The sequence below is a fragment of the Rhipicephalus microplus genome, chromosome 5, assembly GCF_043290135.1.
Source record: "Rhipicephalus microplus isolate Deutch F79 chromosome 5, USDA_Rmic, whole genome shotgun sequence".
Taxonomy (NCBI): Eukaryota; Metazoa; Arthropoda; class Arachnida; order Ixodida; family Ixodidae; genus Rhipicephalus; species Rhipicephalus microplus.
In genome coordinates, this window is record NC_134704.1 from 102576778 (window position 1) to 102599683 (window position 22906).

The 22906-nt window shown below is 46.3% G+C and overlaps 1 protein-coding gene across 9 annotated transcripts in view; it reads left to right on the top strand.

Moving 5' to 3' along the window:
- Positions 1 to 22906, top strand: part of LOC119174291 (apoptotic signal-regulating kinase 1) — a 145263-nt gene that overhangs the window by 48779 nt on the left and 73578 nt on the right. For all 9 annotated transcript variants that reach the window (XM_037425136.2, XM_037425133.2, XM_075895828.1 and 6 more), the window contains exons 10-15: positions 4470 to 4742; positions 10299 to 10386; positions 12318 to 12389; positions 12665 to 12834; positions 14186 to 14369; positions 16906 to 17167. In XM_037425136.2, the coding sequence (XP_037281033.2) occupies positions 4470 to 4742; positions 10299 to 10386; positions 12318 to 12389; positions 12665 to 12834; positions 14186 to 14369; positions 16906 to 17167 (1049 nt within the window). The remainder of the gene's footprint in view (positions 1 to 4469; positions 4743 to 10298; positions 10387 to 12317; positions 12390 to 12664; positions 12835 to 14185; positions 14370 to 16905; positions 17168 to 22906) is intronic.

The following is a 22906-nucleotide window of genomic DNA, read 5'->3' on the forward strand; positions in this document are numbered from 1 at the left end:
TGTGAAGCTCCCCGACGCCCTGTGCGTGGAGGCCACTTTGCACCTGCGGCACGAGTTTTCACGTGGTTGCCGAGCATGGGGGCAAGCTTTCGGCTGGGGTGGAGCCTACACGTGGTGACTTCGCTACGACATCCTCAGTATGTCAACTGCACCTGCCCCTGTTTACAAATTCACACCTGCCACGAAAATACAGTCGAGCCCGCTTATAACGAACCTGAACGTGACGCGGCATCCGTTCGCTGTATTCCGAAGTTCGTAGCAAATGAAACACAGCTTTTAAAAAAAGTTGCGAGTGAAAACACAAACTTTTTTTGCCCCCAAAAGTCTGTGATGCACGTGTTTCGAAGAGCAGAAATGATAAGGGCGGTCTCGAGTTCATTTAAAACGGCAGGCTGCTCGTTTGCCGAGGCCTGTGGCATAAGCTGCATGAGGCGCTGGCTCCAAAGCTTCGTCGTTCTTGCAATTCGATTCCTCCAAATCGCTCTCGTCATGTACTTCATTCCCAATGCCCCAATCCGTGCACGGTTTCGCAGTGTCGGCATCATCATCGGCCGTAATTAAATCATCGCAACAGATGTCCCACCCGCTCTCCCAGGTCGAAGTCGACGGCACGCTGCCACAAATCGCCGCCGCAATGGTCCTGTTCGGAAGCTTCAGGCTCGGCATCGGGCCCGACGATCGACGAAGTCGGCCTCGCTAAAATAGTTTCGCGCGCATGTAGCCATTACCGCCGCCCACGAAATATTCACCATCTCCACAGCGGAATACCGGGACGCCCGAAGCGGCAAGTTGGCTGCCAGGTGGTCAACAGCTATGAGCAAGCGCTCCGCAACGCGTCACCTAACACGCGGATTACGCTCAAGCGAAGAGGTCACACTTTCGACGTTTTGTTGAGTAGCACGAAAAAGCGTGCTAGAATCTCCACAGCTGAATACCGGGACGCCCGAAGCGGCAAGTTGGCTGCCAGGTGGTCAACAGCTATGAGCAAGCGCTCCGCAACACGGCACCTAACACGCAGATTACGGTCAAGCGAAGAGGTCACACTTTCGACGTTTTGTTGAGTAGCACGAAAAAGCGTGCTAGTCGTCCCGTCGTCCATCATGACCACACACGCACACCAAGAGCGAGCAAGACGCGCACATGTGTGGAAGAGCTCTGGGCACGTTTACAGTCGGAAAACTAAACTAAGTCGAGCCAGCATAATGGGTGTCGCGGAGCGGTGGAGACGGGCGAAGGGGTTGTGATCAAGAGAGGAGAGCAGACTTGCAAGAGAAGGGCAAGGAGTTGCGATAAAGCACTGAGGAATGAAAGATTCCTTCCTCTGTGCGATAAAGAGAGGGGAGTATGCGACGGGAGGGCGACCTTGAAAACCAAAACACACGGGAAGGAAGCAGGTTGGGTAGCTTGCTTGAAAGGTCCGCGAAACTCGCACGTAGAAAAACTTGGAAAGAGTGCCAGCGTGCGCAGAAGTCAAAGCATGGCCGCCTCGTCCGGTGCGCACGGCGGCGTTCAAAGAATCGGCGGCCGTGATCAAAAAATCCTTTTGTTGCGCCGGGGGGTTTGCGTGGCCTCACGAACTTCGATATTCCGCGATTCGTTCCGCGCAAATTAACAGCCGTTTTCACGCTTCCCCACGCGCGCGGAAGGCATGCTGAGCCGAGTGCGAAGTGAGGAAGAACAAGTCCTAAACACGAAACGAATCGCAAATTATCAGAGTCAGTGGGGTAGCGTACGCGCATAGACTAGACGCAGACTATCGGATACAGTCGGTGGCCGACAATGTTGGCAAGTGGTCTGGTCTCTCCAGGCCGGTGACGCGAACGACAGTACCAGGGATCAAAAATGGTACGTGGCCGACCGGTCTTCGAAAGATCGGTGGCAGTGTGAAAACACAGGCGTCATCTGGCGATGCGGAATGCTCAGAGTAGCAGGGGGGGGGGGGGGGTAAAAGGACGGAGGGGTGCATAACAAAAGTGGTCGGGGAGAGTGGCAACTAGAGGGGCGCGGAGGCAGGGTCGGCTCGGCGTTTAACAATAAGAATGTATGGGCACCTCGCCGATGCCTGAACGGTGGTCAAAATTGGTTTTCCGGGAAGTCGGCAGACCGCTGACTCCGTTCACAGTAACCGATCAGCGGCACTCGGGGACGTTCGTTGTAAGTGCGATTTTATGCCATTGAATTAATGTATATTTTGACGGTCAGCCGGATATTGTTCGCTTTAAGCGAAAGTTCGTTTTAAGTGGGGCCGTTATATGTGGGCTCAACTGTACTTCGTTGTATGCAAAAATGCATTATAAACGATCATTTGTAACTGCGTTTATAGTAAAGCTATCAGCCACTAACTTTGGTCTAGCCGATAATTCATTATATCTGAATTTTTATATTAGTATGAGTGTACCTGGAATAGCTTCATAACAAAACCAATTTTCAGTTTTTTAAAGCTGTCATCATTGCTAGGTGGACCTTCCTCATTTTGTTTTGTATATCGGTCCGCCATACTGCCGTTGTTCAGGTGGGGTTGCGTTGTTTTGATTCTTGGTGGCTTAGATTATTCACGTCCTTGCTAAATTTGCTAGAATTGCCTGATATAAATATGGCAGCAGCGTGTTTTGTCTTCAGTAGAAATGATGAGCATGTCTTAATGTTTATATGTTCTTGTGAATTAGCCTTAATTTGTTCTTGTGGTTTAGGGTAGTGGGCTTTAAAAAAATGCTGAAGGGAAATAATGAATGGACTCAGATAAATAAAGTGTTCCCTGAGGACTCCAAAGTTCATTATTGGAGGAGAAAATCGGCGACAAAGGTTCATTTTTAAATTTCGCGCCAGGATTTACACGTGTGAGGTCAGAAATTTCAAAGTGTATTTGTCGTATTTCGCTTAAGTTGGCTCAACGAAATTTCATGGAACTTGGTACGTTATGTCTCTAGGCCTGCAGCAGATCACGTTTTTTATTTTTACCCATGAGCACCTACGTAGACCTTACGAAATACTGTCAAAATTTGTGACGTCACGGAATTTGATGCAGGAGTTTCAAGGTGGCGTCGCCACCCACATTTTATTTTTACGTGTTTTCACACTACCAAGCATCTTCTACTGGCGAGTGTGGTGATTTTGGAATTGTGTGTGTGTATTCATAACAGACAAATCGGTTTCCTCTGTAGTGTCCTTTTAACTTTCTAACTTTTCATGCAGCAATTCTGATGTAGTTGCACTGAGCAAAATGCATAAATGAGTAACAAAACAATTGCGCACCACCTGTCCTGTCCTCTTGTTTCGTTACATTATAGTGACGTACAAACTATCTCAAATGAAAACTTTCCTTCATGCAGAAAAATTTTTTTCTTTATTCAAAATAGTAATAGGGTTCCACATGTGCACATAGTCGATTCAACATCTTGCGTTACACTCAAAAGTCATTCAAACGGGCTTCATTAACCCAGCAAGAAATGTTTACAGTCAAATCTCATTATAATGAAGTTGAAGGTTGTAATTACTTTGTTATAATTATTAGTTCATTTTAGCCCATATTCATTTTTACCGACAAGTAGCCAGCAAGAGAGAATGTACACACCAACGAATATCACAGCAGCCCGCCACGCAGAGAAAAACAGCCGTCGGATGGCTAAAAATAGCAATATAACAAAGAACAATGCACTTTATTTCCACTAATTCAGCACACCGTCTTGCAGATCACTTCAAAGAAAAATAGTCCTTAATATTATTGTATGTTGCCGACTCTTCCTCCTGCGGATGACTGCTTTATCAGCTGCAGCAACTATTTCGAGTCCGTCCTCGCCATTATCGTAAGCACCAAAGAAGCGACAGGTCTGTCGCATATAGCGCTTGCGCGGGCGTCGGGTTCGCCAACATTAGCCTTCGGGGTGTGGATACATTCCTCACTGTCGTCAGACACGCTCGTCATTGTAGGCACCATTTTCGCATCTGACAACTCTTCAGTTGTGACAGTGTCAGAATCAGCACCGATCTACATGCTGGAAGTGTCGCAGTCAGGCACAATGTCAGAGTCGAGGAGAGCGTCCCACGACGTCTGGGCCTGGTCGCCCGCGGCAGCCAGTGACGTCGCTGAAATCTTCGGCCACTTTTTTGCTTCTTTTTATTATTTCTTGCACGGCATCAGCGAGAGAAACTGCTGGTATTTGAAGAGTGAGGCTTGCCTGCACAACCACACTGTCAGCATAGTGCCTCTATATTTTTCAGCTAGTGCACCATATCGGAACCTACCGTATGAACCCACATGTAACAAGAGTTTTTCTTTTTCTAGGTTAGGGCAGCTTGAAGTCGACCTTTCCATTACAGTCGAATGACGAAATTTTAATTGCCTAGAAAAGGGAAATATGCACACATTATTATTTTTTTTTATTTTCTACTTTTTGGACACAGTGAAAAGTCGCCCCTTGAGTCACAGTTGTAGGCGCCTTGCAATCGAGTAAATGCAGCATTCATCGCAGGTATCGCAGAGGATTCGAGGTCCAACCCAACGAGTATGCCGGCGTGAACCTGGCCACGCTGCTAGTCATCGACGGACATGAGCTGTCGGAGTCGACAGAGCTGCAACATATTAGCCTGCGGCTCAACAACCTCATCGGGCTGAAGGGCTCGCTGGACAACTTGTTGGACTACTGGGACGTGGCCACCTTCTTCGAGATTAGCTTCCTGGCTGAGAACTACACCAAAGCCATCCAGGCGGCCGAATGCATGTTCAAGCTGCAGCCACCTGAATGGTGCGTCACACTGTGCAGAGCATGTCTCTTATAGCAGGCTGAAGATACCCGAATGGTGCGTCGAGTCGTGCAGAGCGCGCCTCTTGTTCAGGAATGCTGCAGCTAATATTAGGACAACGCCTCCGGTAGAAAGATGCGTGCGGCGCTATCCCATCGTAGCAGTGCTGCCTTTAGTTGCGGCCACTTACCAACGATGGCACCACGCTCTCCCCCTTGTTTTTTTATGGGGCGGGGGGGGGTGGGGGGGGGTCGTGTGGCGTCATGGACGGTAGTGTGCCTGTGTGTGCACATGTGTTGCAAGTGGCCACTGCAAACCCGCCACGGTGGTCTACCGGCTAAGGCACTTGGCTGCTGGCCCACAAGTCGCAGGATCGAATCCCATCATTTTTAATGGAGGCGAAAATGCTTGAGGCTCGTGTGTTTAGATTTAGGTGCAGGCTAAAGAACTCCAGGTGGCCTAAATTTCCGGAGCCCTCCACTACGCTATCTTCATAATCATATGGTAGTTTGGAGCGTTAAACTTTCAAAATTATTACAGTCGAACCCCGCTACAATGAATGCCGCTTCAACGAAATTCCTGCTTCAACGGAAAAATTTACCGTTTCCCATCAGCAGTCCATAGGAGTCAATGCATAAATATTGTCACCACAATGAACACTTTTTCTTCTGCCGTCCCCCTTCAACAAAATTTCACAATGCAATTCCGGACTCATATAATTATTACTTTAGAGTAAACACAATCTTTAGCATTTTGATGCATTTTTATTACTATAGAGTAAACACAATCTTTAGCATTTTGATGCATTTTCAGAACCTCAAAATGCATCGACGAAGTCAAAAACACGCATCGGCACCACCAGAAACTATTGCTGTTCAGCAAGAATGGGCACCTCTATTGCACGACAGCGATGGCAGTGAGACTGCCCTGCTTTTGCCACTAGCTTGCTTTTGAACCGCAGACGATCCAAAGCTGAAGCTCAGTCGCTCAGTTTTCTTCATGCAGCTGCTGGGTGCAAACACGAAACAATGCCTTTTCTGATTTCAATGCTTATTTTATTCGAGCTTGACCAGTACGGTACCTGATCAGAGCGGCTGTTCGTCCGCATTATCTACAAAATCAGCTAGCCGCAAGTGATTGGTGATAAGAATGGCATAGATTATGGCAAAAGTCACCGCTACACGATACCCTGCCTCCATCTCAGCGTTGTCGGATACACTTTGATGGCGGACAGCTGCTGGTGTTAACGTGTTAATGCAACTGCTTGGTTTGTTCACGAAAGGGGTTGCAAGCTTTGTTTCAGCGTGGTTTTCACCATGGCCTCGCTATGCACGGGTGAGAATCGCGTCGTGACGCTGGTGGGAAAGAAAATGAAGCAGCGGACACTTTTTGGATTTTGAGAATAAACGTTCATTGTTTTGCTAGCTCAGATCAGCTATGTTTTTTCGATTCCACTACAACGAAAATTTTTTCTGCGTCCTGTCAGTTTCGTCAGTCAGAACATGCGGCCTATCAAGTAGGAGCAGCAAAATCGGGCATGGCTGTGCAGTTTTTGAAGGTCACGCACGTTAACGAAAAAAAAAAAGAGAAAACTTCATTATAATAGAGGGAGGGCAGTTACCCCATGGTAGGGTTGATGCTCTAGCTGGCTGTTGAATGTGCCAGCATTCCAGGAAGTGATGGCGGTCAGACTGCTCGCAGTGCTGTGCCACTGCACTCCGTTCGCTGTTCAACTGACGGAGGTTGTTTCTGTGCCGCATGCTTTTTTGGAAATTCTGGGTTTCCCGATGTAGGAAGTGAGCAGTCGGCCATTCACGCAGCTGTCAAACGCCCCGTCCCGTCACGGTACTGGTTTTTGTGCCAGACAGACAACTGCCCAATGTTTACGTTTGATATGACACGCAAGAGGAGATTATAGCGTACAAAAAAGAACCCACCTCGTACTCATTTCACGCTGGTGTTTTCCAAGGATGCCGACTGGGACGTAGTTCGCATTTACCATGCGGGCTGCGTATTTTGCATTGCCGGTGCCGCAGCGCATGTGAAAGAGAAAAAAAAAAGGAGGGAGCCAGCACTTCTGGCAGGAGCGCTTGCATGTGTGCCTGGGTGAGCACTGTGGGGTCTCGGCGAGGCGAACGAGCGCCTCGCCACGCCACACTCTTGGAGTGAACGGACACAGCAGACGCGGTCGGTACAAAGCACACAACATACATACATTTATTAACTAATTTAGACGACGATATGATCCGCCGAATGTTACATCAATTTTAACTAACATGCTACCATACAAACAACATAACGCAGTGACACACTAAACACACAATAACATGATAAACACACACTAACACACACAAACACTAACACATACCCAAGGCGGCGTCGCCAACGCTTGACTTACCACGTGGGACTTCGGCGCGAAGCCCGCGGTGCCGAGCACCAGGGGGCCCACGCTACAGACAACCGTTCGCGGCAGCCGCCACGCGCAGAAGAGACTCGCTCAACGCTCGCCCACCACCAAGGCCTGCCTTCTGCCAGGGGCCACCGCCGGCGCTACCACTCTACCAACAGTGGTACTCAAAGCGAGCACAACGCCATCTATCGCCTGGCGGTGGTCACCACCGAAATAAAGCCTTGGGGCGAGACACGTGCGCCACGCGGCGCAGACAACTTTACAGGGGGGTGTCAGCACCCCCACAGCACGCATTTGCAAACGGGTGCACGCACGGAGGAATGCGCGGCCCTTTTTGGTGCTGTTTCATCGTACGGACGCACCCACGCCCTTAGGCATGCCAACGTTAACCTTTGGGTTAACCTTTGGAGCGCTTAGTCAACCCTTCAAATTTACATAATAAGGAAGGAGGGGCACGGCGATTTGGGCGGAAAGGGAGGGGGCGACGCGGCGATGGACCTTTACTCTCCCCCACCTGTACCCGGAACGGGAACTGCGTATGCTTATGTACACACCTCACCGCACACTTTCTGTACCTTTCCTTTATGCGTCCCCTTTATGCGTCCCCTTTCCCCGCCCCCTCAGCGAGCTAAGCTGAACCGTGCTTCCGCAAGGATTCATCGAACCTAATGGCAGGGCTTTTTTAAGCTGCTTGCCAGGATTAACCAGCGCTTCTCCTTTTTGCAAGTCAGAACTTTTTCTTTACTTTTTTTCTTTTTTAATTCGTCTGTTTTTTCCTTTCACTGTCTCTTTTACCCCCATCACCTTTATCAAGCGCTCCTCCCCCATATCCTTACCTTTTCCCTTCAACTTTTTGTGCTGTTTTTTTTTTTACTCATTCACAAGGGTTGTTGAACAGAGTGCCTGGTTTCTTTTCTAATGCGTCCAAGTGAAATAACTCGTAAGCAAGCGACGACACTCCTGATAGGCCTCACACGCGAAGCGATGTTATCGCATGTGCCCTTTGCGCGACGGTGACTGCCGGGTCGTTTCATCTCTGCTTCAGCCGCGTTTGTCCCTAACTAGCGCGATTTTACTCGCACGTAAAGCAGATGATGGGTAAGCGATGTTATTGTCCGATAACATCGCTTGGACTTTGTACAGATCAGCGGCGACCACGAAATTCTGATGACAGTGTTCATATAATTGCTATCGCAAGAGCCGCATACTTTACAGTCCACATGGCCCAGACTGGAACATTCATTCGCTGTACGAAACCGCCAAGCTCATTCCTGGAAAGCTGGTCTGGTGATACCATGTCAGTCCTTTTGGTCTCCTCAGTACAAACCTCCTGTGCTTTTCAATTCACCCATCTGTGTTCCGAAGCTCACGCGCTTCATGTCCACCTCCCTTGCGTGCACCTTGTCATCTTGTTTGGTTTTGTTTCCCCTTGCTAATCATACTTTCCTAACTACAGGCATGCTCCCTGTGAGTCCAGTCGACCTGATTGACCCCATAAACGTAACTGTATAAAATCATCTGAAAATTCTGATGCTAAAAATCTTAGACCAACTTTTTGGACTTTCTGGTCCAGTACGGCATTAATTAAGGCTGCCACCACTGCTGTGCATGTTTAAACTTACTATGCTTTCGCGAGTCAAATTCAGTTTGTGGGTGTAGCAGAGCCCGAAAGGCAGCTTTGCCGCAAGTCCAGTGCGTGATGTGGTATAGTAAAATTATGAGAGGGCCATCATAACTGTCACTGTGGTGTCTTTATATATAAGCACTAGAAATGCACGGTGGCGAGATATCGGCAGGCAGCAAACGTGCTAGTGTGGCTGAATAACCGACTACCCTTTTAACAAGTATCTCCAGCAAAGTGCTCAGTAGTGCATGTGTTTTAGCGCTGCTAGTGGTGTGCGCACATCACAAACACATCGCACCGCCGTTCATGCCGAGTGCGATACCGCTTGGTGTGCTGCACAGATGTGCCACCTTCATGAATGTAAGTAGCTTGCCATCGCTGCGCCCGTGTAAGTTAGGAGCTGTGTGGGCATCACGAACACTTTCCTGGCAAATGCGTGCATACGGTACTGCAAGCACCTTGGCATGCAATGATGGGGTTTGCTTAGTAACGCTGCGTATCGCCAGAAATTCGGCAATCAGCTATGCGCACGTGCATCGATGGAAAGCTGGACGATTCATCCACTCGTCTGCCACAGTCATCGATCCAAACATTCCCTCAGAGAGGGTAATCTATTGCACGCTTTGCTGGTATCAGCAGAGCTCATCACGAAACACAAATTTATGTAGTTAAGCAGTGCTTGCGTAAGGTATCGAATGTATTTACGACAGCCTGGTTGTACACTGAAATGCCTGATAAGTGTGCTGGGGGGCACTAAAACTATTTCAGATGTACAGCCTTGGCCACGTCTGTGTAGAGCGCTCAAGCAGCTGGTTTTTGTCCTGCGGGGCAGCACATTAAGGCAGTTTAGGGCTCTGCCGCGGCCAGCCTAACTACTAGGTGACGCATGCTCCTGACACAACACATCAGAGCGTGAAACTGCCTCAAGGGGTCGCTCCGCAGAGCGAAAACCGGCTGCTGGCCACTCTACGCAGATGTGGCTGCGGCTGTACTTATGGCAATTCGCCTGCTTGAACAGAATAGAAATGCATGAGCAAAGTTGACAGCTGGGCTAGTTGGTACACTTCCAGTTAAACCAGCGCAAATGACGGGCAACAAGTGGACTCCCAGTATCGTCGTCTCTAGTTCTTGTTCTGCCATTTGCGCTGCTTTATATAATAAAAAGAATCCATTTTTGCTAACAGCCCGATCTTCGAAAAGTTTTGTGCTTCCTAGGGAGATCAAATAGATCATATAGTAAAATTCTAGTGCAAATCTAATCAAATAGCAACCACTTATTAAAAAGCTATTCGACAATTCGAATTTTCGACCATCCTTACTGAGAATCCTAATCCATTCCAAGATGACCAGGCACAACTGGAAAGAGAGAACATAAGGATGACTTAGATAGTGCATGCATGGACACGGAACAGTTCTTACTAGGCTTCATCATGCGAGGTGCACAAAAATTTGTGCTCACTGCAGCACAGACTAGGCTGCAAGAATGCAAAAATGCAAACTAATAAAGGTAGGTCTTGTTTTCAGGTTCTTGAAGTCAACATTCAACAACATAAAGCTCATCAGCCATTTCCGGAAAAGACCCGAGGACGTCGAGAGAAGTGCGGAAGAGCAGGTTTGTTCCTCAGCTCTTGCTGCTGTTCCAAAGCCTTTACGTGGCATTACATGGTGCTCATTTATGCTTCTTCACTATAATGTACTTGGAAAAGGAGCTAAGGTTGCATACTATCTTACAGCCACTATTTTGTTATATTCATAATACAGTATGCTCTCTGTAAACTAAAATCAACTGAATCGATGCTCAAATGGAACAACTGTCTCTGGTATGATTTATTTAGTACTTGTATTTCGCACCCCTGTTCATTTCTTAGTAACTAACGAAACTTCTGTTAAGTGGTACATATATTCCTGGTCCGTTCACATTCCGTTCAACAAGAGGCTACTCTATTGTGCTTAAAAGGCACACTGAAGGCAAGCATAGGTCGACGTTGATTGTTGAACTAGCATTCCAGACACCTTACAGTGCTAGTTTTGTGCCAAGGAAGTGTTTATTTTGAAGTAAAGTTACGTTTTAATGTATCGCATCATGTTAGCGCACTTCAAACAACCGCGCGAGAAAGTGGGCTCTTATACGTCACTGTTTCTGCGCCCAAAGTTGCCCGCCTTTACTACGGGGCCACTGAAACCAGTAGCAGCAAAGTGAGAGTAGCGGGAGCTGCAGTAGCAACAATGGCCATTGAACAATATTTTGCAATCTCAGAGGCCCTGATATTGCTAGCTTGGTTCAACTGGGCACTGCTAAATGGCAGTACCAGTTCAGCCTATCCAGCCACGAACCGAATTTTTAACTGCTCGTGCCGTTTCCCGTGGTAACACCAGGCGTTTCATGTTACCTCAGAACCAGCAAAATGGGGATGCGGTGAAAGTGACGCAAGTACTAAAAAATACCAGCTGTAAACAAGCAGTACATGACTCGCAACCAAGCGCATCGATTTCCGCTGCTGCTCAAGCCTGTTCTGCTGCGGAACAACACTCACGATTGTAGTCCACTCAACCTTGCTACTTGGTTTTTCTGTCCTGTAGTTTCCAAGACTGATGCTGCGCCGATGCGATATTGGAGGCCATGCCTAGCTTTACCAATATTCACAGCATTTGCAGGCAACCACGATAAGAGAAGTGGATGCACAATACTTGGCGACAACTTCTTTTGACATTACAGCGAAGGCTATGGAGGCAGGGCTTACACACATTTGTGTTACTACACTAGTAGTACGGCAGCTTGCGGCTGATTTAGGTTTCATTCACATTTTTACTGCATTTAAGAAATTATCTCTACAGAAATGTGAGTGGGAGAGACATTTCAACGGTTCATTGTATATTTTAGTATCGTATTACAAGGTTGTGTTATTTAATATCATATTAAAAGTTTTTCTTGGAGAAATAAACAGTGCATTTGTGGCCGTACACTAAACCGCTATGTCGTAGAGGCCATGTTTACTTCGACACACCTGTGTGATGAAAAAGTGGTGCTGTCTAAAAAATGCAAAGAAAAAGGAGGCATTCCTGCAAATTGAACATTAATTGTATTTTACTACAACTTCCCTCCACTGTTTGAATCCCATAATAAATGAAGCAGCATTTATTTTAGCAAGGCAAATGAGAAAGTTATCAGTAAACTTGTGCAGTATTTCTTGGTGCGGTACCATTATTGCAATTTGGTTCTGTAGCTTCCGCAGTGCTGTCAAGAAATGTTGTCGCTGAGTACAATCATTCTCGCTGCTTCAGGAGTTTAGTTTTAATGATTACAGGAGTTTTACTATGTGTTATTATTGCATGGAGCATTCTGAACACCAGCTGTCTTCCTGTATCAAGTTGCAATGAACATCTTTCTCAAGATTGTTGTGTTTAATCTTCAATGTTTGATTCCTGGTGTGTTAAAGGGTGCCATTGCTGCCCGTGCCACTAGCGTTCTGCTAATCACGGCTTTGTTTAGTTTTGAGCTAGATTTCTCAGTTCACCTATGTGCTTTTTGTTTAACATTTGCAGGTGTTTGACTTCTGGGTGGATTTCTTTGTTGCCACTTACTCAGCAGACTTGGAGAACACCATACGTTTTCCTGTAAGTTGTTTGGCATGCATTGCATTAGTTGCCTCGAAGGCATAGGTAGTACAATGACACCTTGATATAACAGAGATATAACAAACTTTTGGATATAACCAAATTTATGAAAAACGGTTGTGTAATGGATACAGTGTTAGAAAGATAGATTTTTAACGAATTTTCAGATGTAGTAAAGTTTTATCGTGGCAGGTCGGATTTTGTTATGCCAAGGTTTGAGTGTATTGTGCTTCTTTCTGTATCACGTGCACATCAATTTTTCCAATCTGCTCCAGATATTGATATTGGAACCGACCAAAGTGTTGATGCCTAGCTACGTGACAGTCAACATGGGTGCCGAAGAGAAGTCTCTCGAGATCAGAAACGTCTGCCTTGACACGCTTAAGGGAAAGTGCCGCAAGATTCACGAGTGGCTCTTCACCGCCTCTTCCATCCGCAGTATTAGGTGAGTGAGCCATGTCTGAGTATCTCCAACGTGCAGCATACTATGAGTTAAATAGTGGACACGAGGGCATCGACGAGGCATTTGTGCTCTGAACATATCTTCATAGTTTGATTATCATGACCACTTGTAGTCATCCTCACAAGACACATTCAAGGTCGCTTTCATGATTTTGACACTTAGAGTATGTTTTACACGCCTTAGTGTGCAGAATTTTAGGGCCTCTTCGCGGCCTCCTACTGTGATCATTGTTTGCATTCTTTTCTCCTAGGACCTGTCGCTCTTTAGCCATCAAATGATCCTTGTGGCATAAAACACTGTATATCATAATCATAAAAATTGTGAAATCTGTGATTTCTCTTCCTGCTGCTTGCACCAATGAGAAGCGAGGTGGAAGTAAATGTGTTTGCACTCCAGTTAAAATCATCTTGAACTGCTAGAGAAACGGCTGCCTTGAATTGCTGCAGGGGTGTTATTGTTTAGGGTTTAACTGAAAGCCCAACGACGAATTTTGTAGCTCATTTTGCAAGCGATCATCTCAGAATTGTTTCTGCTTGTAGGGTTTCTACTAAGCCGACAGTGCTTCTTCGTGGCGTATTGTTTCGATCTTGAAAGCCATGTCGGAATGCTGCTTAACTTCCACAAGCTTTTATTAAGTGGTGCTAGCTACTGTACTACCTCATATTCGTTAGTCAATGATAACATGCCATCATAACACAGATCACAATCACGGCCATCACATGGCATTGGGATACATCTGGCTCGCTGAGGCACAGTTCAGCAGGTTTAGTTAGGTTGTGGTTTCAAGTGCACAAAGATGGTGTTGCTGGAACAAGGGTACAATTTAATGCAAAACTGTCACTAAGAGCTCGAAGACTGAAAGCCAGAGGCGTGATGAATGGCAAAAAATACATCCAGTTTTTTCTAAGTTCCCCTGCAGCAAGCTTGTAAAATGATGGCAGTGGAAGCAATGAGGATGTCTGAACGGAAGTACAATCGTAGGCAGCATCTGGTGTTTGTGTTTTTTCACTTAACTGTTTAAGCTCGGTGCGAGACTTCATACCAGCCACAAGCTTTCCTCATGACATGTACAATGCTACAACGTTTGAAATAAGCGCGAGCCTTGCACATGTAAGCACAAAGAAAATGAACACGAATTTTCAGCGCTCAAACATAGCACAGCTCCTCAGCATTGCAGCATTTCTTATGGCATTTTTAAGCTTACATTAACGACTATTCGGATTCTTGAATTGGTGAATACTTTGTGGGTCGGCCCGGCACTGCATTTTGCATAACTTTTCCTCAGTGTAGCCTGCATAGTGCAATTCTCAAAATGAGAACTTGTTCGTTGCAGCCAGTACAAAAGGGAGGAACGGTGCCTGTTCCTGTACGTGCACCAAAACTCTGATGACTTCCAGATGTTCTTTCCGACACCGGCACTCAAGAACCGCTTCTACGACCTCGTCCTGGCCCTGACGGAAAACCAGGAAGGAGTGGTCATGGACATAGACCTCGACGACGGATCAGGATGTATTCGGGTGCGTTGAATGTCGCAACACAGTGTCATATCACTGCCCCACCGCGGTGGTTTAGTAGCTAACGTACTCTGCTGCTGACCTGCCGGTCGCGGGATCGAGTCCCGACTGCGGCGGCTGCATTTTTGATGGAGGCGGAAATCTTGTAGGCCCGTGTGCTCAGATTTGGGTGCACATTAAGGAACCCCCAGAGGCCGAAATTTCCGGAGCCCTCCACTACGGCGTCTTTCATAATCATATGGTGATTTTGGGACATTAAACCCCACATATCAATCAATGTCATATCACTGTTATTACTAGATGTGTTTTCTATAGGCTTGTGCGAATATTTGAATGCTTCAAATATTTCAATTAACTGTACAGTATTCGAATTTGCTTCGGTTCGAATTTGAAAAATTGAAAATTTCGAAGTATTCGCAATGAACAAGTAAGTGTATATGAATCCCCATGTAACTCTCGTAAAGGTGTCTTCACTGTAGTAAACAGGTGCTGAGCTGTGAAAACACCTTTTTAAAACAAATCCACACTACCGCGAAGCCCCACCTCTGGGTCAAATGAACCTACTACTACACTCAAGTCATTTATTAAGTTTAAAAGCTTATTATACTGACTTATATGCTCTAAATATAGTAATATGCTCTAAGTATAGTGAATTTTAAACATTACATATTTCACAGATAATTACTTGCAGTCAAGCTCTGCTCCTGTTCAAGGTTTTTTGTACTTTCTTGAACAAAAAAAAAACTTTTGTGCAACTGTTGTTTCAATTCATAAAAAGTGTTTTGCAGGTTAGGTCATGACGAATATACCTATTTTTCTTTATAATATGCCATATATATTATATGAATTCAATTCGGAATTATTCAACCAAAATCACTATTCCCTTCGAATTCGCTTTGAACCTGAAATTCACTATTCGCACAAGCCTGCTTTTTCAACATTCTTCTATGCCTATGGTAAAGCTACGCCGCAAGGTGCTCGTTGAGCAAGTTGGACTCGATACAGTGCAGCTGCTCTCGCACACATCATAGAGCTCGCTGCGCGACTTATCTCGATCGCGAGACCAACTTAATGCTGTGGTAAGCAAGCACACTAGAACTGAGCCACGCAGTTGGGCACAAATAACGAGCAAGTGTTCACATGCGTTATAAAGGCCGCGAGAACAATGTGTTGTTATGAATCGACAAAAAGAAGTCATCCAGGCATGCAAATGTTTCCAGTTGATTCCTTCCGATGCCACCTTTTGTTTGCAGACCGCACACTGGCGAGCGTTGAGCGGCGTTGCCATGAAGATTTCTCACTGTGCGTGGACTGCCTAATGAGCCATCTGGTGAACTTAAGTGTGAACTGCATGGCAAAACTGGGATTAAGTCTAGTCACACTAGTCCTCGGCACTTGCTGAACACTGAACCCAGTCTTAGGACCCCTGTTACAGCGGTCCCAGGGGGAAGGAGGGGGTCCGGCCAACCGTTTGTGATGCACGAGGGCTCGTACCAAGTGTTTGCTGCTTGATAGCATTTTGAGGAGAAACATTGTTTAACACGGGTAGTTGCTAAAGCCAACGTTCTAACTAACGAACTTGGCTTCTTCAAAGTGCCTTAAAGAAGAGCATCCCTCCACTTTATACTTGGATTGATCAATGACTCCAGCTTGGCATCAGTTCATTTTCTGCGAATTTTATCGCTTTACAAGACTTTTTCTGAGTATGTGAAATATCAGAAGCGCTCAATCCAAAGTCTTTGGCAGTGAAAGGAGAATGCTGTTGAGTGCTCACGCCTCTACAAATTATTGAGTACGATGGAACTGATCCGTAGTGAGTAGTGGTGATTATTGAATTCAATATCTACGAAGGCAGTTTCAAATGGTACATTCTCATTTGCAGTGAGTTTTCTTCGCCTTTTTCTTCAAGTGTTAGACTGCTGGTTTTATGGCATTTTTCGTTTTCTTTTTAGAACTACCTAATGATGCCTATCATTCGTAAGTATCGAATGTACACGCTTCTGTTGTCTCATAGTTTTTCACTTCAACACCTATTTTGTGGTGCGGCACTTTTTCATGCTCAGAGCTTGATTAATGGCTGGTCTCTAAGTGTCAGCCTTGCCCTTTTGCAGCATTATGTCAAGTACGCACACAAATAAGGATATTCACCAAGAGTTCCGTTTTGTCTGCTCCAAATCTGCTCTAAAACCTTGTTTCTCCTGCTTCGTATCTGCTCCAAGAGACTTTTTTTTGCTTCAAAATTGCTCCAGGCACTAATGTGGCAGGACCAACACCTCGGATATAAAAGCCTCACATCTAAGTTCTTGACCTTCGTTGGGTCTCAAATGAAGGCAGTCCCTTACAAGTGCAAGAAATGTAAAGCATAAGAGTACAGGTAGCTCAGGCTTGATGTGCTTCGCTTCAGGAAGGCTCACACCCATGCATCACGCGGTGTTCCCATCCCATTACTTGTCTCAAATGTTCCGACGTTGAAATTTTGCAAATCACTCACTCGTTATCATCAGCACTCGTCATCTCTTTTTACTTTCCTCTGATGCAGTTTGAGTATGAGATGGATGACCAGGGTCGGCGCATTGTCCTGGGCAAAGGCACGTACGGGGTGGTGTATGCGGCCCGCGACCTGACCACCCAGGTGAAGATTGCCGTCAAAGAGATCCCGGAGGAGAACCTGAGTGAAGTGCAGCCCTTGCACGAGGAGATCAAGCTACACTCCCAGTTGCACCATCGCAAGATAGTGCGCTACTACGGTTCCATCAGCGAAAATGGATTTGTCAAGATCTGCATGGAGCGTGTGCCTGGAGGTGAGCCTCAACAGCAAGCTGCTTGCTTTTATTAATCGTTGGAGGCCCGAGGGTATGAAAAAAGAATCCAAACATTGGATGAATTTCAATACTTACCGTAGACGGCTAAATAGACAGCTAAGTGGACGGCGGCCATCTTAAGTCCGATTCTAGTTGTCACGTAGCCAGCAAGATAGGTTCGAAAAGTCCGCATCATGGACAAATAGGATGCAGGCTACTTTGCTGTCCAAACAAGATGGTGGCTCAGCGAACTGCTCGGAAACCTAGGAAAGGTTGGATGTCGCCCTAATTGTCGTCTGCACTCAAGCAAATGCTTCTCCAGATGCTCAATGTCAGTAATGTTCAATTTTTCTTTTAAAACGAAATAGGCCAAAAAAATAATACCAATGTTTATTTTAGCTTTCTCTCCTCGACGTGAGTTGGCGCGTCATCGCGTAAAAGTCGTCCAGACGTGTTCCATTTCTCAGACGACATGGACTCGATAGCATAGACTATCTACGATGCTGTCTTAGAATTGGAGCTATAGTGAACTAGAATATGATCTAGTTGCATGACCGGCTGAGCCCTGGCGTAAACTTTCTCGCGGATGCCGCCAGGGGACGCCGCTGCTACTTTTCATGCCACCTTCGGCTGCGTTGTCGAGCTGTCACGGACTCCTGCGGAGCTGCGGATGCGGTTACTTCTAACGCGCGTTTGCTTTCTGGCTTATGCAAACCTAAAATTACGAGGTTAGTTACGGTGTTAACAACCTGGCAAAAGCGTTGGCATGGCATCCGGAACCAGTGATGGTTTTTCTCGGAGAATGCGCACTTCACTGCCGTTTATTATGTGCACATATTCGCACAGGGTGTATGTTGGCTCAAAGTTATGTTCGCACACCGCTGAAGTTTCAGTCAGAGGCTTGTCAGCCCTCCGGAGGTTGCACTCCCACTTTCTGCAGAGATCTTTATCTCTGGGAGCTGCAAAGAGTGACGCCTTTGGAGAGCTCCGGTAAACGATTGGGCAACCCAGAGCAAAGCAATAAGAATCTGTTCTCCGCTTCGACATGTCGCGAGCTACATGTTTTTTGTTGCGGGATATCTCACAAAGTGCAGACTCCACCTCAACAACGGTGAGAGAATGCAGCACATTGCACTGGCACACGTGCAGTTGAGTGACTTGTTAGAACTGGAAATGCAATGATCCGGCCTGCAAAAGACGCTCATCGGCTTCGCTCTCTTACGTGGCCCGCGGCCCACAAGAGCACGGTACGCATCCCTCAAGAACACTTGTTGAGAAGCACGCACACAGACCGAAGGAATAAAAAGCGCATTTCGTGTGCACTAGGATTTCCTTTTGGCCGTCGCTGGCCCTCTCAACTATATTACTGGGGCTAAAAATAACTTCGAACATCTGCGAATGACAAAAAAGCGACAGCATTATGCTTCCCATTTATGGTACAGTTGAATCCCGCTACAATAAACTCCGCTTCAACGAAATTACCGCTACAACAAAAAATTCACGGTTTCCTGTCAGCAGTCCATAGGAGTCAATGCACAAATATTGTTGCCACAACGAATACTTTTTCTTCTGCCGTTCCGCTTCAACAAAATTTCATGATGCAATTCCAGGCTCAGATATTTATTGCTATGCAGAAAACCCAATTTTTAACACTTTGGTGCATTTTGAGAACCTGAAAGTATGTTGAGAAAGTTTAAAACACGTGTTGGCACCACCAGAAACCGCCGCTTTTCAGCAAGCATGGGCGCAGCCATTGCCGATTGTGATGGCAATGAGACTGCCCTGCTGCATGGAGGATAGCCCTGCTTTAGCCACTAGGTTGCTTTCGAGCGGCAGATGATCCGAAGCTGAAGCTCAGTCGCTCAATTAATGGTTTTCTTCACGCAGCTGATGCCTGCAACCGCAGAGCGATACCTCTTTCGATTCCAATGCTTATCATTTTATTCACACTTGGCCAGTGTGGTACCCAATCATAGCGGCCACATTATCGTCCACATTATCAACCAAATCAGCTAGCCGCGAGTTATGGATGATAAGAATGGTATAGATCAAAGCAAAAGTCACCGCTCTACGATACCCTGCCTCTATCTCGGCGTTGTTGGATAGACATGACGGCGTACGGCTACTGGTGTCAACGTGTTAATGCAACTGTTTGGGGTACGTTTATGAAAGTATTTGTAGGCGTTGTTTCAGTGTGGTTTTCACTATGGCCTCGCTATGCACGACTGTGAATCACGTCGTGACGCTGCTGGGAAAGAATAGGAAACAGCGGACACTTATTAAATTTAAATATAAACGTTCCTTTGTTTTGCTAGATCAGATCAGCTATATTTTTTTCGATTTCACTACAATGAAATTCTCGCTTCAACGAAATATTTTCCGATCCCTGTGAGTTTCGTTGTAGCGGGGTTCGACTGTATTGGCCTTAATGCGTACTTCGAAAAGCGCGCATAAGATAAAAGTGACACGTAATAACACGGTACTAGATGTAACACAATACACAAAATGAAAGAAAAGCAGGATATTTACATTTTCATGTTTTGTTAGGCTAACACTATCCCTATGCAGATGGCCCATATCCGTGCTTTCTGTGCGCCTTAGTCAATCCAAAATACAAATACTGTATTTACTCGATTCTACCGCGCCCTTGATTGTAACGCGCACCCGGTTTCCACGCCGAAAAAAAAAAAAGTAAGACATCGATTGCAATGCGCACCCATTTTTCTCGTTGGCCCGCACGATCGCACAACTCGGGAAAATGACTCCTTTCGGGAGCATTTTCCGTTTAAATATGAGGTACGGGGTAAGCTTGTGCCGATTTGACGTACAACGGAGCATTGCCGTCACTCTAGTTTTACCGTGGCCCGATGTCAGCACGCGAACTTGCTTCGCCCCCTTCTTCTTGACGGTTGTGGTGCCAGGCATGTCGAAGTAAAGAGGCGTCTGGTGGGCATTCCTGATTTGCCCAAGCAGGTAGCCGTTGTTGTGCCGCAAGTTTAGCACGAACCTCCGAAAACTGTGAAGCTTTTCATCGTACTCCTCCGGAAACTTTTCGCATATGCCCGTTCGCCTTCGGAGGGAAAAGCCTTTCCTCTTCGTAAAGTTGGTTATCCAGCACCTGCTCGCTTTAAACTGGCTCCGCATTAGCCCTTTTTCTAAGGCTAACTGCATAGCCTGCACATAACGCAGTTCTGTCGTCACAGGCCGCTGTGCCGCTCACTGCTCAATCACATACTTGCCGAGCAGCTCTTCAATTTGCGGAAACCGATCCTGCTGTGGTCCACTGATCCTGCTGTGGTCCACCTTTATCTTTACTGTCGACAATCTTCTGCTTTTATTTCCACCAGTCCCGCACGCACATTTCGGGGACTCCGAACGACCGCGATGCGGCCCGATTTCCGTCCTTTTTCAGCACACGCAATGACTTTTCTTTTAAGAGCGACATCGTGGTGCACTCGTCGAGTTTTTGGAGTCGGTCCTTCCATGCCGTCGATGCTAATGCACTACAAGATGACGAACTCCTCAGAACACGTACGAAGTGCCGCACATGGGAAACACATAGGCAGAAATGGCCGACGCACCATGCCGACGCTTGTAAGGGACAGCCATTTTGGAAATGCCGATGGCAATAGAATGACCGTATTCTTTTTTTTTTTTTTTTGTACTCGATTCTAACGCGCATACGATTTCTAAACTCGCTTAACCAGAAAAAAAGTGTGCGTTAGATTCGAGTAATTACGGCATGCGCTTGCGGCCCAGATTCACAATTTCCACAGAAATGTGGACACAACACTTTCTTGGCACCACAGCTGCTCGCAATCTAGTCACTCACTGACAAACACGAGCACAACCACAAGCAGCACACATCACAACTTATAAGAACCCGACGGCACACAAAGAACGATGCAACATTCTTAATTTCTCGTTGAAGCGCAGTGATGCTGCAGGGACTGCAACGCCGATGCAAACGCGCCGCCGAATTCTGGCGTCGGCTGCGTTGTGTTCACCATAGTGCACTACACAACCAGCGTCGTCAGTGCGTTGACATATGCGGTAGAGCTTGCAGGCCTTGACGAAGTTTCTTTAGGTGGCGTTGGCTCAACGCGCCAAACTCACACACATACTCACGCACTGATTGACTCCTGCTCTGCCCGCGCTATTCAGAGAAGACACCGCTGGCGCGTGCTCTCCTCAGGCACATGACATAAAAAGGTGCAGTGGCGCCGCGAGCAATCCTAGCGGAAGTCCGTGTCGCTTTGGACCGCTGAGACAGCCGCCACAGCCTGCCAGTTGCGCCACTAGATCATACTATAGTTCACTATAGTTGGAACACAGCCATTCAACTGAATCCTGAGTTCCCATTTACTTGAGCTCCGCAATGTCGAATTTCTCACTTACTGTAAATTCTTGTTAGTATGCACTCTGCTTTTTTGAATTCTTTAGTATATAATAAACTCTTGCTGAACGGAACCTGAATGGATTAGGAAAATATGTTTCATTCAATACGAGTGTGCCATTTACTGTAAATCAAACAGGATTGCAGAATACGAAGTTCAATACCAATCGTATAAGACGTAGGTGTTCTATTTAAGCAGCTGTTGTAAGAGATCTTTGTTTACGGAGAGTCTATTGCACGGAACAGTGTGGGGACGTTTGGTTGTTGGTTTTCAGGGGGCAGGAGGGCGGAGAGGGGTACTAACGATGATTTCTGAGACCAAATAGAATATCAACCGAATAAATGCAGGATTAAGTTGAACTGAATTCAATATTGAGCACTTTTTGAATAACTTTGACATGTGCCTTTTCACTGTTAATATACAGTGATATTTTCACCGAAGGAGCCTTTTCACCATTAATATAAAGGGATATTTACGTCGTAGTATTTATAGTTCTAGCATTAAAAGCAGCAATTCGAAACCCTGTCAAATTGTCTTGTTGGTTTTCGGGGGCTGGTAAATGCTGATTTTTAAGACCAAATTGAGAATGAAATGAATAGATCCAAAAGCCAGTCAAATTAAATCCAGTATTGATTACCTTTTGAATAGTATTTAAACATTGAACAGTCGTTTTTAACAATGCTGTCTTTTCCGACTCCCGTAGAACCACATGTATATGCATGTGTATATTGTGCAGTCCCTCAAGATGAAAAACCGGTTATAATGCGGTTGCCGGAAAATCTTTGTCACAATCGCGGTAGCGAGTGCGCATCTGAAAGGAGGTGCGCTGTGTGCGGTGCCGCTGGGGTGTGAGCGACGAGGTCGTTACGAAAAAGGGTGGGACATGAAGTGAACGAACAAAGGGCGGAGGGAAGAAAAAGAAAAGAAAAAAAGACCGCCGGCACGCTGCATGGGCTCGCCAAGTATCGGTCACCGATAAGCTTTTAAACCGATGCCCATGGATTATCATTGCTGGACGTGCGCGACACGACATGGAATGTGCGATACCCTCCTTATCAACTGTGCCTAACAGTTTCCGGCCGGGAAAAGCATAGTCCTTATCGTGCTTGCTAGAGATATCGAGTTTGCTATCGTAAATTTAAAACCTTTTACGGCTTTGCAACCAGTGCGCAGTCTAGCTTGGTGGGTTTTCGTCGCCGTTGATCTCCCAGTCGCAAATGTGAACTTCGTATCACACATGCTGTTCTTGGTTCAGTACTTGAGTGCGGTCTTTTCGACACCGGACTTTCATGTATCGGACAAACTTTCCGCGACAACATACCAAACGGCAGGTTAGGCCTAA